Source organism: Nerophis lumbriciformis, linkage group LG01 (genome assembly GCF_033978685.3).
Source record: "Nerophis lumbriciformis linkage group LG01, RoL_Nlum_v2.1, whole genome shotgun sequence".
Lineage (NCBI taxonomy): Eukaryota > Metazoa > Chordata > Actinopteri > Syngnathiformes > Syngnathidae > Nerophis > Nerophis lumbriciformis.
Window position 1 is genome coordinate 76,202,501 of NC_084548.2, and position 15,880 is coordinate 76,218,380.

A 15,880-nucleotide genomic window follows, 5' to 3' on the forward strand; every position below is an offset into this window, starting at 1 on the left:
CTGAAATCACTTTTTTGTTTGTGAGTATGTGTTGACAGAAGTCAAAATGAAGGACATTGAAGTTCTTACATGTGTACTTTGGGAGAGTGCTCCTAGTGGAAGTCTTTGTTACTGCATGGTATATGGCGTCACATTAGTGCCAAAAATCAGAGCGCATAAAAACTGTTATCGCGCGCTGATTCTCCACTTCGTGCGCGCGCGCGACGCCTTTCTGCGCGCTCTCTGTGTACTCCTGGCATCTCTCCTCGCGCTGTCATGTTTCTTTTTGTCACTTTGGGGGCGGGTATGCTTAGACGGCCCCTTCTTTCTGATTGGCTGTGAGCATTTTTCATACGACCAATCATTCTCCAGCGTAGCAACGTTGTAGCCATCTTACCTCAATCATTACATTGATGTCAATGGTACATGTACTGATTAAATTACCATAACTTGCTCGATTTTCGGCCAATTTACAAACGGTTTGCCTTGTTACAAATCTTATTACATGTAGATATGACATAGGATGCTGTACCTGTTGAAATGACCTCTTTCGCTTTAAAAAAAAAAAAGACTTACCGTATTTTCCGCACTATTAGCCGCACCTAAAAACCACAAATTTACTCAAAAGCTGACAGTGCGGCTTATAACCCAGTGCACTTTATATATGGATTAATATTAAGATTCATTTTCATAAAGTTTCGGTCTCGCACCTTCGGTAAACAGCCGCCATCTTTTTTCCCGGTAGAACAGGAAGCGCTTCTTCTTCTACGCAAGCAACCGCCAAGGTAAGCACCCGCCCCCATAGAACAGGAAGCGCTTCTTCTTCTACTGTAAGCAACCACCCGCCCGCGTAGAAGAAGAAGAAGCGTGCGGATATTACATTTCATTTCCTTTGTGTGTTTACATCTGTAAAGACCACAAAATGGCTCCTACTAAGCGACAGGTTTCCGGTTCATGAAAAGACGCAATCTCTCCATCCGCACACGGACTACTATTTCACAGCAACTGCCTAAAGACTTTCAAGAAAAGCTGGCTACTTTCCGTGCATATTGTAAAAACAAGATAGCTGAAAAAAAGACCCGGCCAGAGAACATTATCAACATGGACGAGGTTCCACTGACTTTTGATATTCCTGTGAACCGCACTGTGGATACAACGGGAGCACGTACGGTGAATATTCGCACCACAGGGAATGAGAAGTCATCCTTCACTGTGGTTCTAGCTTGCCATGCTAATGGCCAGAAACTTCCACCCATGGTGATATTCAAAAGGAAGACCTTGCCAAAAGAGACCTTTCCAGCCGGCGTCATCATAAAAGCTAACTCGAAGGGATGGATGAAGAAAAGATGAGCGAGTGGTTAAGGTAAGTTTAAGTTTACGCGAAGAGGCCGGGTGGCTTTTTTCACGCAGCTCCGTCCATGTTGATATACGACTCCGTGCGCGCCCACATCACGCTGGTTTTTAATATATTATTAAAGTTTGACTGACCTATCTGACTGTTTTTTTGACATTCCTTTAGCGCAGTTAGATGCGGCTTACAACACGGGGCGGCTTATAGGTGGACAAAGTTTTGAAATATGCCGTTCATTGAAGGCGCGGCTTATAACCCAGGGCTCCTTATGGTGCGGAAAATACGGTAATTGTGCAACATAGTTGTGTAGGGTCAGTGTTAGTCAGTTCTCTGATTATTTTAAACTGTTTCAGAATACATTATTAAAAGCTATTTTTTTAACATTTTAAAAACAAAATTCAAAGATTATTTCATTAATTTTATGGCTGAATCAAAAGAAATTCCATAAATTAGAAAACAAATGTTCAAGAAGAAGTGAAAATATAAAATGATGTTATTGCTGGTGGACCAGTTCTGGCTGAAAGATGTGATTATGGTGTTTGTTGTCTTATTATTTATTTGGCTCACATTTTGTATTACCCTGTATTGTGTTTATGTGCTATGAAATAACCTTCATCAGCGCGCGCCATTTTTTTTATCCACTTCTTCCTCCGTAAATCTTGATACATATTAGAGATGCGCGGATAGGCAATTATTTCATCCGCAACCGCATCAGAAAGTCGTCAACCATCCGCCATCCACCCGATGTAACATTTGATCAGAACCACACCCGCCCGTTGTTATATATCTACCGTAATATAGACGATGCAAGGCATTAGTGAGGTTATAAAGCTTTTGCCTGTTAAAGAAAGGAGACTGATCCAATGCAGCACAGACATTCGCGTGCCACGCTGTCACGACCCAGACGCACACCAGTGCGCAATCATATGGGAGCCGCGCTGAGCGCACCTCCAAGCACGTCTCGCTGCCGGCGACGGCCGGGTATGGGCCCGAGGCTCCAGCGCCATCCATTTTCAGGGCTAGTTGATTCGGCAGGTGGGTTGTTACACACTCCTTAGCGGGTTCCGACTTCCATGGCCACTGTCCTGCTGTCTATATCAACCAGGGTGAGCCCCACCCCTTTCGTGAGCGCACTGCGCGCGGAGTGACCCCTGTTACGCGCCCCCGGCAACAAAGGTGGTGGGCAGGTAAGCTGCGCGGGCGGAGCGCACGGAGTGACCCCTGTTACGAGCCCCCGGCCACGGGGGTGGCGGGCAGGTAAACTGCTTACCTGCTGCGCGTGACGCCGGCCGCGGCGAAGGCGAACGAGGCGGGGTGTCGGTGCGGTGGGCGCGGTGGTGACCCTGGACGTGCGTCGGGCCCTTCTCGCGGATCGCCTCAGCTACGGCTCCCGGTGGGGCCCTCTCGGGGGAAGGGGCCTCGGTCCCGGACCCCGGCGAGGCGTCCCTTCTCCGCTCCGTAAAAGTGTCCATCTCTTCTTTTTTTTTTCTTCTGTTGTGGCATATGCTGCAGGTGCCTGCTGGTTTTTCGTATGTGGGTAACAACATTTAACTATGTATATATATTTACCAATTGGTTTAACTGCCACCCACCTCAATCTATTTAAAATCTATTTTTTATTTTTTTCAACCGCCCGACCCGACCCCCGGATAAAATCTAATTTTTTTAAATTTCATCCGCCCGATCCGCGGATAATCCGCGGACTCCGCGGTTGTGCCCGCAAACCGCGCATCTCTAATACATATTGACGATGACCCGCCCTGCTATACTTCTGATTGGCTCTGAGCATTTTTCAGCATTTTTCGCCTGACCAATCAGAAAGAAGGGGCTGTCTAAGCATACCCGCCCCCAAAGTGCCAAAAAGAAACATGACAGCGCAAGGAGAGATGCCAGGAGTACACAGAGAGCGCACAGAAAGGCGTCGCGCGCGCACAAAAAGGCACCGCGCGCGCAAAAAGGCACTGCGCGCGTACGAAGTGGAGAATCAGCGCGCGATAACAGTTTTTATGCGCTCTGATTTTTGGCACTAATGTGACGCAATAATGGTACACATGTCCCCTTTTTAACTCTTGTGTGTTTGACGTGAGACTAACAATCAGGTGTTTTAGTCATGTGACCTTAAAGGCAGCCCAAGTGTGTGTGTGTGTGTGTGTGTGTGTGTGTGTGTACCTGCAGAAAGATGTTGCTGACCTTGTGGATCTCACTGGAGCCGACAGTCACTGTGACGTATAAAACAGTCAAATGTAAAAAAATGACTATAATTTATGTTCATACATGTATTTTTTATTTTTAATAGAGCTGCTATGTTTAAACATCTAGACTTTTTACATTTTGCAATACATTTGCCAACATCATACTTGCCAACCCTCCCGGATTTTCCGGGAGACTCCCGAAATTCAGCGCCTCTCCCGAAAACCTCCCGGGACAAATTTTCTCCCGGAAATCTCCCGAAATTCAGGCGGAGCTGGAGGCCACGCCCCCTCCAGCTCCATGCGGACCTGAGTGACGTGTTGACAGCCTGTTCTCACGTCCGCTTTCCCACAATATAAACAGCTAATGATGGAGGGCGAGTTCTTGGTTTCTTATGTGGGTTTATTGTTAGGCAGTTTCATTTACGTCCTCCCAGCGCGGTAACAACACACAACAACAGCAGTCAAGTTTTCGTCTACCGTAAAGCAGTTGGTCTGCCGTAAACAGCAATGTTGTGACACTTTTAAACAGGACAATACTGCCATCTACTGTACATGCATATGTGACCCACCCATAATGTGTTGATTTATTTATTTTATTTTGTGGTTTGAATTCGTTTTTGGAGCTGTCATTCCACATTCATCAGTATTCACATTGGTCAGTAGGGGGCAGTAGGGCGTTTCTTCCCAATTGAATGCTATCACCTGCAGACCGGAAGTGTCTTGTCATTCTGATGAGCGCGACCAGTCTGAACAATTGAAACGTCCTGTGTGCTGTTTCCTCCTGTATAACAGGTTAGTTTTGGTGAATCAACTCACTGAATAATATCCATGTGATCTTTATAAGTTTAAGTACACATTCTGATGGTGGAGCCTAACTCTAAAACACTGTCAGACTCTGACATGGCGTCCCGCGGGGTTAAGAGCAATCCACTGTGAAGTGATCTCACCTCCAAACTTCCACTCCATGTCCACCAGCTGGTTGACCATCAGGGTGTGTCCTACCGCCACTCTGGACAGCGCTGCACTATGCTCCGCCCACTGCAAAATACACGTCTTGCTCAAAGCCTTCACAAGAAAAGCCCAGCAAAATGAAAGTTCACAAAAAATGAAAGAAATGAACCTGTTGGGAAAAGTGAGAGGCCTTGTCCTCGTCAAGTCCTGCAAGGTAACAACAACAATGAATTAAAACTTCATCTTACAAGATCAGCGGCAGAAGAGATCTAAACAGGACGTAAAAGCCACATTAGCAAAAAAATAATAATAATAATAACAACATGTATATAATAACACACAGATATATATATATATATATATATATATATATATATATATATATATATATATATATATATATATATATATATATATATATATATATATATATATATACACACACACATATATCAGTGTTTCCCACACATTCATTTATTTGTGGCGGCCCGCCACGAAAGAATTACGTCCGCCACAAATGGATTTTTCGGCTTTTGACTCGCTCGACCGCTCATAAAAGCAATGGGACTCTGTCTGTGAATGTACCTTGTAGTTACAACTCCGGTGCAGTAGGTGGCGGTAGCCTACTATGCATTGTAACTCCGCCAATAGCACTTAATTCACCTGGTGGGCCAGAAGAAGAAGAAGAAGAAGAAGAAGAAGAAGAAGACGGCGGAGTAAAAGAACGGACCGACCGGATCAAAATACGAGGGTAATATAGGTTGAAGGTAGATAAGTTATAGCTGCATCGCTCGCGGCTCGTCATATATTTAACGTTAATCCGCGATTTCACCGAGCGTTTCACTCACAGTGAGCAGCCTGACGCTGCTTCATTAACACCGCCGCTGTTGTCACGTCACGTGTTACCATACCGACGAGCTAACGTGTCCAGGTTATAACCCTGTTGTCAATAAACACACGTGGAGACGGTGCTTCAAATACTGCATTAATAATGAAGCTAAATTGTCCACTGTCCACTGCAGCATGTGAATGCAATGAAAAGAATAAAATCTGAGCCAACCAGCTGTTAAAATGTTGTCCAGGTTAATGTTTTGGCCATTAAAGGCCCTTCATTTCAAGATTTCAACTGTGATCGGCCTTTAAACAGGTGGCTGACCTGTTCAGATGGGTGTAACTCAGGGGTGCTCACACTTTTTCTGCAGGCGAGCTACTTTTCAATTGATCAAGTCGTGGGGATCTACCTCATTCATATATATAATTTATATTTACTTATTTATGAAATATATGTTTTTGTTAACAAGTTAAAGGTGTTTAATGATAATGCAAGCATGTTTAACACATATAGTTAATATTGTTAATAAATTAAAGGTGTTTAATGATAATACAAGTATGTTTAATACATATACCGGTAGTTAATATTGTTAACAAGTTAAAGGTGCTTAAAGATAATACAAGCATGTTTAACACATATTGTTGATAAATTAAAGGTGTTTAATGATAATACAAGTATGTTTAATACATATAGTTAATATTGTTAACAAGTTAAAGGTGTTTAATTACAATACAAGCATGTTTAACACATATTGTTAATATTGTTAACAAGTTAAAGGTGTTTAACGACAATACAAGCATGTTTAACACATATTGTTAATATTGTTAATAAGTTAAAGGTGTTTAAAAATAATACAGGTATGTTTAACACATATAGATTCCTTTCTTTCATGAAGACAAGAATATAAGTTGGTGTATTACCTGATTCTGATGACTTGCATTGATTGGAATCAGACAGTAGTGATGATAATGTCCGCATTTTCGAATGGAGGAGAAAAAAAGTCCTCCTTTCTGTCCAATACCACATAAAAGTGGTTGGTTTTTGGCATCTTATTTGTCCAGCTTCTGTACTCCTTTGTATACACTTTACAAGAAATACATTGTCGGCAAACTCCGTAGCTTGCTAGCTTGTGCACGCCAGCTTTCTGAGACTCTTATTTTGTTAGCGCAACTGTGCAGTCGGTCTTTGGAGTTTTGACGACAGGTACGGCGCCAGAGTCTGTTGAAATAAAATGTTTCTCGCCTTCCTGTGGGTAATTTTAATGAGCTAAATATGTACATAAAGTGTTGTACTTATATTCCAACTCCGCGTTCTTCTTGGTCATCGCCGCTGCCGCCATCACCCCCCGCCCCCCGACCACACCACCACTAATAGATGCCTGTCCTGTGGGAAACACTGTATATACACACACATGTATATATATATATATATAAATACATGTATATATATATATATATATATATATATATATATATATATATATATATATATATATATATATATATATATATATATATATATATAAATAAATATATATATATATATATATATATATATATATATATATATATATATATATATATGTATATGTAAATATATATATATATATACACATGTATTTATATATACCCATATATACAGTTGTGCTCATAAGTTTACATACCCTGGGAGAATGTATGATTTCTTGGCCATTCTTCAGAGAATATGAATGATAAGACAAAAACCTTTCTTCCACTCATGCTTAATGGTTGTGTGAAGCTATTTATTGGCAAACAACTGTGTACCTACTCAGTGGCCTAGTGGTTAGAGTGTCCGCCCTGAGATCGGTAGGTTGTGAGTTCAAACCCCGGCCGAGTCATACCAAAGACTATAAAAATGGGACCCATTACCTCCCTGCTTGGCACTCAGCATCAAGGGTTGGAATTGGGGGTTAAATCACCAAAATGATTCCCGGGCGCGGCCACCGCTGCTGCCCACTGCTCCCCTCACCTCCCAGGGGGTGATCAAAGGGTGATGGGTCAAATGCAGAGAATAATCTCGCCACACCTAGTGTGTGTGTGACAATCATTGGTACTTTAACTTTAACTTTTTTACTCTTTTTAAATCAAAATGACAAAAGAAAGTACCCAAATGACCCTGATCAAAAGTGTACATACCCCAGTGACTTTGATCTGATAACATGCACAAAAGTTGACACAAACAGCTTTGAATGGCTAATCAAGGTTCCAATCCTCACCTGTGACATGTTTGTGTGTAATGAATGTGTGTGTATAAAAGGTCAGTGAGTTTCTGGGCTTCTGACACACCATTGCATCTTTCATCCAGTGCTGCACACGTGTTTCTGGATTCTGAGTCATGGGGAAGGGAAAAGAATTGTCTGCATGGTCGAGTCGCCAGAAGAAAGCCATCACTTCAAATGACTTTGTTCCAGAAGTTTTGAGGCTTGTCTCTGTGCTGTTTGGCGTAATGTAAGCGGGATACTTTGTGACATCTGCGCAGAAATGCCTTTCTTCTGGCGACTCGACCATGCAGCCCATTTTTCTTCAAGTGCCTCTTTATTGTGCATCTTGAAACAGCCACACCACAATTTTTCAGAGAGTCCTGTATTTCAGCTGAAGTTATTTGTGGATTTTTCTTTGCATCTCAAACAATTTTCCTGGCAGTTGTGGCTGAAATCTTTGCTGGTCTACCTGAATCCCTCATTTCCCACTTCTTAATCAGCGTTTAAACACTGCTGATTGGCATTCTCAATTCCTTGGATATCTTTTTATACCCCTTTCCTGTTTTATGCAGTTCAATTACCTTTTCTCGCAGATCCTTTGACAATTTTTTTGCCTTCCCCATGACTCAGAATCCAGAAAGATGTGTGCAGCACTGGATGAAAGATGCAATGGTCTGTCAGAAGCCCAGAAACTCACTGACCTTTTATACACACACATTCATTACAAACAAACATGTCACAGGTGAGGATTGGAACCTTGATTAGCCATTCAAAGCTGTTTGTGTCAACTTTTGTGCATGTTATCAGATCAAAGTCACTGGGGTATGTCAACTTTTGATCAGGGTCATTTGGGTACTTTCTTTTGTCATTTTGATTTAAAAAGAGTAAACACAGTTGTTTGCCAATAAATAGCTTCACACAACCATTAAGCATGAGTGGAAGAAAGGTTTGTGTGTTATCATTCATATTCTCTGAAGAATGGCCAAGAAATCATCAATTCTCCCAGGGTATGTCAACTTATGAGTACAACTGTAAATACATATACATACATACATATATATATATGTATGTGTGGGAAAAAAAATCACAAGACTATTTCATCTCTACAGGCCTGTTTCATGAGGGGGGGTTTCCCTCAATCATCAGGAGATTTTAATGGGAGCATTCACATACCATGGTTTATATAGGGCACAGAGTGGGTGGGTACAGGCTGGCGTAGGGGCGTGGTGATTGGCTCATGTGTTACCTAGGAGGTGTTTGCGTCTGTGGCGGCATGCTGTTACAATTTCGCTGCGCTTGTTGAGGGATGACAGGTCTGGACGGTAAATAATAAACAGTTTCTCTTTCAAGCATAGGTTGCATCTTTTATTACCACTATTGTAAGGTGTGCTGGATGCAAGAATTTGCCATGTTATTGAATATTCAACATTATTGTCTTTGAGGTCCCAAATGTGTTTGCTGAGTTCTGTGGTATTCCGCAGGTTTTGGTTCCTGAAAGAAGCCTTGTGATTGTTCCATCTGGTTTTGAATTCTCCCTCGGTTAATCCTACATATGTGTCGGATGTGTTAATGTCCTTGCGTGTTACCTTAGATTGGTAAACAACTGATGTTTGTAAGCACCCCCCGTTGAGAGGGCAATCAGGTTTCTTTCGACAGTTGCAGCCTTTGTTGGTTTTGGAGTCGCTCTGTCCGGGGGCCGACGGCTCATTTGCAATTGTTTTGTTGTGGTTTGAGATAATTTGTCGTATATTGTTCATACAGCTGTAGCTCAATTTAATGTTGTTCTTGTTGAATACTTTTCTTAGGGTGTTGTCTTTGGGAAAGTGTTTGTCAATCAGATTGAGGAATTTGTGTCCAATGTTAGTTGAGACGTTTTTGCTGTATGGGGGGTTGTACCAGATGATGTCGTTTCGTTTTCTGTTCTTTTTTGGCTGGTTTCCTGGCGTGGGTTCATAGGTGAGGGTGAAATTGCATCCGCTTTCATCAAGGGCTTTTTGGTACGGGGGGGTTGCTTGGTCAAATTCAGCTTTGCTGGATGACAGCATCGATAGCCTTTTATTAATTCCGGTAGGTATTCTTTTCGTGGTGGTGGGTGGGTGGTTGCTGTCATGGTGCACGTATTGGAGTGTTGTGTTGGGTTTCGTGAATGGTTGGTAGCTGTTATTTCTCAGGTTGAAAGTGACGTCAAGGAAGTTGACGGTTTGCTTGTTGGCTTCAATCGTGAGATGAAATAGTCTTGTGATTTTTTTTCCCACACATACATATATTGCGCTCTACTACGGTATCGAGCACTATTTTTTGGATAACCTTATTAAGACATATACATATATATATATATATACACACATGTATATAAATATACATATACACACAAGTATATATATATATATATATATATATATATATATATATATATATATTTGTATATATAAATACATGTGTAAATATATGTAAATATATATATACGTATACATGTTTATATACATACATATATATTTACATACACATACAGTATATATATATATATATATATATATATATATATATATATATATATATATATATATGTATGTATATAGAGTATCAGCGATAGAGTCTGCATCAGATGATGTCATACCTAACGTCTGCAAGTCTTCTTTGAGCTGCTCACAGGTCAGGTTCCTCTTCATCGCACCTGAGCAAAAAAACAATGACTTTTAGTGGACCCACCACACTTCACTTCTTCTCACAGTTGTGTGACATTTGTGTGAATGTTATAAAGGTTAATCATGACATTGAGGTTTATGATCAGTTTGACCATGGAGAAGATGCATTATGATCAACTCGGGCTGGAACAAACACCTTTTGTTGTCACGCGTCTGAGTTTGGTGTCCATTGTTGTTCTTGTTAATGCCAATAATACTATAAACACCAATAATACACCATTGCCATTGGTTTTGATCAAGTATGTAAACATCTGGTTAGCTCTACTTCCATGCACTTTTGTTTCAGCAATATCAATGTTTCTATGACTTTAAAGATAATATACAAACCCCGTTTCCATATGAGTTGGGAAATTGTGTTAGATGTAAATATAAACAGAATACAATGATTTGCAAATCATTTTCAAGCCATATTCAGTTGAATATGCTACAAAGACAACATATTTGATGTTCAAACTCATAAACTTTATTTTTATTTTGCAAATAATCATTAACTTTAGAATTTGATGGCAGCAACACGTGACAAAGAAGTTGGGAAAGGTGGCAATAAATACTGATAAAGTTGAGGAATGCTCATCAAAGACTTATTTGGAACATCCCACAGGTGAACAGGCAAATTGGGAACAGGTGGGTGCCATGATTGGGTATAAAAGTAGATTCCATGAAATGCTCAGTCATTCACAAACAAGGATGGGGCGAGGGTCACCACTTTGTCAACAAATGCGTGAGCAAATTGTTGAACAGTTTAAGAAAAACCTTTCTCAACCAGCTATTGCAAGGAATTTAGGGATTTCACCATCTACGCTCCGTAATATCATCAAAGGGTTCAGAGAATGTGGAGAAATCACTGCACGTAAGCAGCTAAGCCCGTGACCTTCCATCCCTCAGGCTGTACTGCATCAACAAGCGACATCAGTGTGTAAAGGATATCACCACATGGGCTCAGGAACACTTCAGAAACCCACTGTCAGTAACTACAGTTGGTCGCTACATCTGTAAGTGCAAGTTAAAACTCTCCTATGCAAGGCGAAAACCGTTTATCAACAACACCCAGAAACGCCGTCGGCTTCGTTGGGCCTGAGCTCATCTAAGATGGACTGATACAAAGTGGAAACGTGTTCTGTGGTCTGACGAGTCCACATTTCAAATTGTTTTTGGAAACTGTGGACGTCGTGTCCTCCGGACCAAAGAGGAAAAGAACCATCCGGATTGTTATTGGCGCAAAGTGTAAAAGGCAGCATGTGTGATGGTATGGGGGTGTATTAGTGGCCAAGACATGGGTAACTTACACATCTGTGAAGGCACCATTAATGCTGAAAGGTACATACAGCTTTTGGAGCAACATATGTTGCCATCCAAGCAACGTCACCATGGACGCCCTTGCTTATTTCAGCAAGACAATGCCAAGCCACGTGTTACATCAACGTGGCTTCATAGTAAAAGAGTGCGGGTACTAGACGGGCCTGCCTGTAGTCCAGACCTGTCTCCCATTGAAAATGTGAAGCCTAAAATAGCACAACGGAGACCCCCGGACTGTTGAACAACTTAAGCTGTACATCAAGCAAGAATGGGAAAGAATTCCACCTGAGAAGCTTCAAAAATGTGTCTCCTCAGTTCCCAAACCTTTACTGAGTGTTGTTAAAAGGAAAGGCCATGTAACACAGTGGTGAACATGCCCTTTCCCAACTACTTTGTCACATGTTGCAGCCATGAAATTCTAAAGTTAATGATTATTTGCAAAAAAAAAATAAAGTTTATGAGTTTGAACATCAAATATGTTGTCTTTGTAGCATATTCAACTGAATATGGCTTGAAAAAGGATTTGCAAATCATTGTATTCCGTTTATATTTTTACATCTAACACAATTTCCCAACTCATATGGAAACGGGGTTTGTACATGTCACTGCAGGTTATTAATAATTATAATGATAGTCATCTGTGATCGCTTTTTCTGCCAGGACAAAATGTGCCTAACAGTCAATGAGAGTGTGATTATGTGAACAAATCGTATCGGACTGTCTGATTGTGGCGGTCCACTCCCTGTATGATGAGTGTCAGATCTTGGTCCTCTCCCTGTATGATCAGTGTCAGAACTTGGTCCTCTCCCTGTATGATCAGTGTCAGATCTTGGTCCACTCCCTGTATGATCAGTGTCAGATCTTGGTCCTCTCCCTGTATGATCAGTGTCAGAACTTGGTCCTCTCCCTGTATGATGAGTGTCAGATCTTGGTCCGCTCCCTGTATGATCAGTGTCAGAACTTGGTCCTCTCCCTGTATGATGAGTGTCAGATCTTGGTCCACTCCCTGTATGATGAGTGTCAGAACTTGGTCCTCTCCCTGTATGATCAGTGTCAGAACTTGGTCCTCTCCCTGTATGATGAGTGTCAGATCTTGGTCCACTCCCTGTATGATCAGTGTCAGAGCTTGGTCCGCATTGCCGGCAGTAAGTCGGACACGTTTCCAGTGAGGGTTGGACTCCGCCAAGGCTGCCCTTTGTCACCCATTCTGTTCTGAACTTTTATGGACAGAATTTCTAGGCACAGTCAAGGCGTTGAGGGGATCTGGTTTGGTGGCTGCAGGATTAGGTCTCTGCTTTTTAAACATGATGTGGTCCTGATGGCTTCATCTGGCCAGGATCTTCAGCTCTCACTGGATCAATTCGCAGATGAGTGTGAAGCGACTGGGATGGGAATAAGCACCTCCAAGTCCGAGTCCATGGTTCTCGCCCGGGAAAGGGTGGAGTGCCATCTCTGGGTTGGGGAGGAGACCTTGCCCCAAGTGGAGGAGTTCAAGTACCTGGGAGTCTTGTTCACGAGTGAGGGAAGAGTGGATGGTGAGATCGACAGGCGGATCGGTGCGGTGTCTTCAGTAATGCGGACGCTGTATCGATCCGTTGTGGTGAAGAAGGAGCTGAGCCGGAAGGCAAAGCTCTCAATTTACCGATCGATCTACGTTCCCATCCTCACCTATGGTCATGAGCTTTGGGTTATGACCGAAAGGACAAGATCACGGGTACAAGCGGCCCAAATGAGTTTCCTCCGCCGGGTGGCGGGTCTCTCCCTTAGAGATAGGGTGAGAAGCTCTGTCATCCAGGAGGAGCTCAAAGTAAAGCCGCTGCTCCTCCACATGGAGAGGAGCCAGATGAGGTGGTTTGGACATCTGGTCAGGATGCCACCCGAACGCCTCCCTAGGGAGGTGTTTAGGGTACGTCCGACCGGTAGGAGGCCACGGGGAAGACCCAGGACACGTTGGGAAGACTATGTCTCCCGGCTGGCCTGGGAACGCCTCGGGATCCCCCGGGAGGAGCTGGACGAAGTGGCTGGGGAGAGGGAAGTCTGGGCTTCCATACCTGCCAACTTTTGAAATCAGAAAAACCTAGTAGCCAGGGTCCAGGGGCCGCAGGCCCCGGTAGGTCCAGGACAAAGTCCTGGTGGGGGGTTCAGGCTTCGCCCCCCGACGCAAAATGATTGATTGCATTCAGACAGGTTAAAATGTTGCTAAAACCATCACTTTTCTATCAGTCACAGTGACTTTTCAAAACAAAAATATGACAGCAAAAATCATATGGGTTGATTGACATGTTTATTCTGTAAGCTAACTTCAATAGTTTGAAATTATTTTGACAGTTAATGCCAGTTATCCTGTCAACCTTTCACAAGACTTCAATTTGTTCATTGAAAGTATAAACACTTTTTCCAGTAAACAAATGGTAAAACAGTACTAAACAATTCCATTAAAAAAAAATTGGTGTCATTATTAACTTTCTGTCCAAGCTTGTATAATCTACTGCCTTGTTCAATTGTAAAAAATATTATGTGCCTAAAATTCACATTTCTATCACAATTATCATACTGTAAACATGGTAAGCTAACTTCATTAAAATTAATAGTCCTGTCAATAGCATGGAATTACAATTCAAATGTAGTTTTTTTGTAAGCCTTTCAAAAGAATTCAAAATATGAAAAATGAATGAAAATGAATTTAAGCCATCAGACACTTGAAAAGTGGCACATCACATCTCTAATGTAATCATTTGAACTTTTCAACAGAAATAGCATTGCAAAAATATTAAGGACATACTTCTGTATTTTGGTAGTTATGCTGTCAACATTTAACAAGATTTCTTCAACTTGGACTTGAAAGCATAAATAGTATAAACACTTTTAACAGTATAACAGTACTAAACAATTCCAATAGATAACATTGGTGTCATTACCTTTTTGTGGCTAAAATCCAAATTTAGCAACGGCATTAGACTTGTGTTTTTTTGTCCCAACGTGGTCTTTTACATCGCTAATTCCTCCGTGTCCGATCGAAAAATCTTGTCTGCACAAGGTGCAATTCGCGTAGTTTTCACCCTTTTTGGAACGGATAATTATTCCCGGATTGGCTTTTGAATATTCATCACGGAATGACTGCAGTTTTCTTTTCGGTTTAAGACTCGTTTGCGATTTTTCTCCGGCTGATTCCATGATCGTTCGCTCGTTTGGAAACAATGGCCTCGTGCTTGGCAGCGGTGCTATAAATAGCCTCGCGCATTTCTAAAAAAAATTTTTTTTTAAATTAATGAAAAACCATATTTTTTATCACTGCAACCGTAACCCGGAATAAGTTGATGAAAACCGTACTAATTACGGGAAAACCGGAGTAGTTGGCAGGTATGAGATGGATGGATGGATGGATGGTTAACTTGTTTTTACAACCTGTTTGACAGTGAATTGTGTTTAAAAAGGGACTTCAAACATGGGGTGCAGTTTGACCCTGGAACAGATCATTGTGTGTTTACCTTGTGGCACAAGTATGATGCTCTTCATGAGGTTCTTCAGCGGGCCAACACTCATCCTGTTTTCTCCTGCAAATTCACTCAACTGCTGCATGAACTTCTCTGTCTATACACACACACACACACACACACACACACACACACACACACACACACACACACACACACACACACACTATTATAACAAAATATCTCCCGATGCTAACAAATACTTTAGTGTGTGTTCACCTCTTTAGGCTGTAACAAAAACCGGAAGAGTATTTCCACCAGGCGGATAAATTGCTGCAGAAAGGAAAAAAAGAGATGAATATTTATTAACATTTATATTCGTGCCGAGAAGACAATTGAAGGTTTCTGTTAGCCTTCTTTGCTAGCTTGTTGTAACCGACACACAAAAGTCACGTCACAATCACCTGCTCGCTGAACTTGTTGAGGTTGTGAAAGTCGCTGCCGACACAAAGTGGTAAAACATCTTTAGTGAAATGAACTTGGATCATTTTGTCATTAATTTAGTTGTTGACTAAAACTCCAACCCGGAAGAGCTCGTGGCGGCTTGTCCAATCCACTTCCTTGTTGGCCACTGCGCATGCCCGGTAGAAAGGACGCGGAAGTGAAGTTGATTCCAAACGAAACATGTTTTGGGGGTTTTTAATTTCCCTAACACATGTTTACTCTTTCTTTGTATTTATGCCAACAATGACACATTTGCAGTAACGTCTAAACCTTCCCAAAAATAAATATACATTTAAAATGATAAACACCATAACACAGCTTGAGGACTCGCCCTTCTCGGCCACCGTAGCGTGGTAGATTACATTAGAACGACTGAAAATGTACTTCTTTTTTTTTTACAGTATCAAAATAGTAG

At 41.8% G+C, this 15,880-nt stretch overlaps 1 protein-coding gene across 1 annotated transcript in view; it reads right to left on the bottom strand.

Annotated features, from left to right (window-relative positions):
* commd7 (COMM domain containing 7) overlaps window positions 1-15,515 on the bottom strand; it is a 17,728-nt gene extending 2,213 nt beyond the window's left edge. Inside the window, exons 1-7 of the mRNA XM_061972588.2 lie at window positions 15,426-15,515; window positions 15,241-15,294; window positions 15,016-15,118; window positions 10,144-10,200; window positions 4,643-4,680; window positions 4,470-4,560; window positions 3,500-3,549 (exon numbers count right to left, since the gene is read on the bottom strand). Of these exons, the coding sequence (XP_061828572.1) occupies window positions 3,500-3,549; window positions 4,470-4,560; window positions 4,643-4,680; window positions 10,144-10,200; window positions 15,016-15,118; window positions 15,241-15,294; window positions 15,426-15,509 (477 nt within the window). The 5' untranslated portion in view covers window positions 15,510-15,515. The remainder of the gene's footprint in view (window positions 1-3,499; window positions 3,550-4,469; window positions 4,561-4,642; window positions 4,681-10,143; window positions 10,201-15,015; window positions 15,119-15,240; window positions 15,295-15,425) is intronic.
* Between the last annotated feature and the right edge of the window lie 365 nt (window positions 15,516-15,880).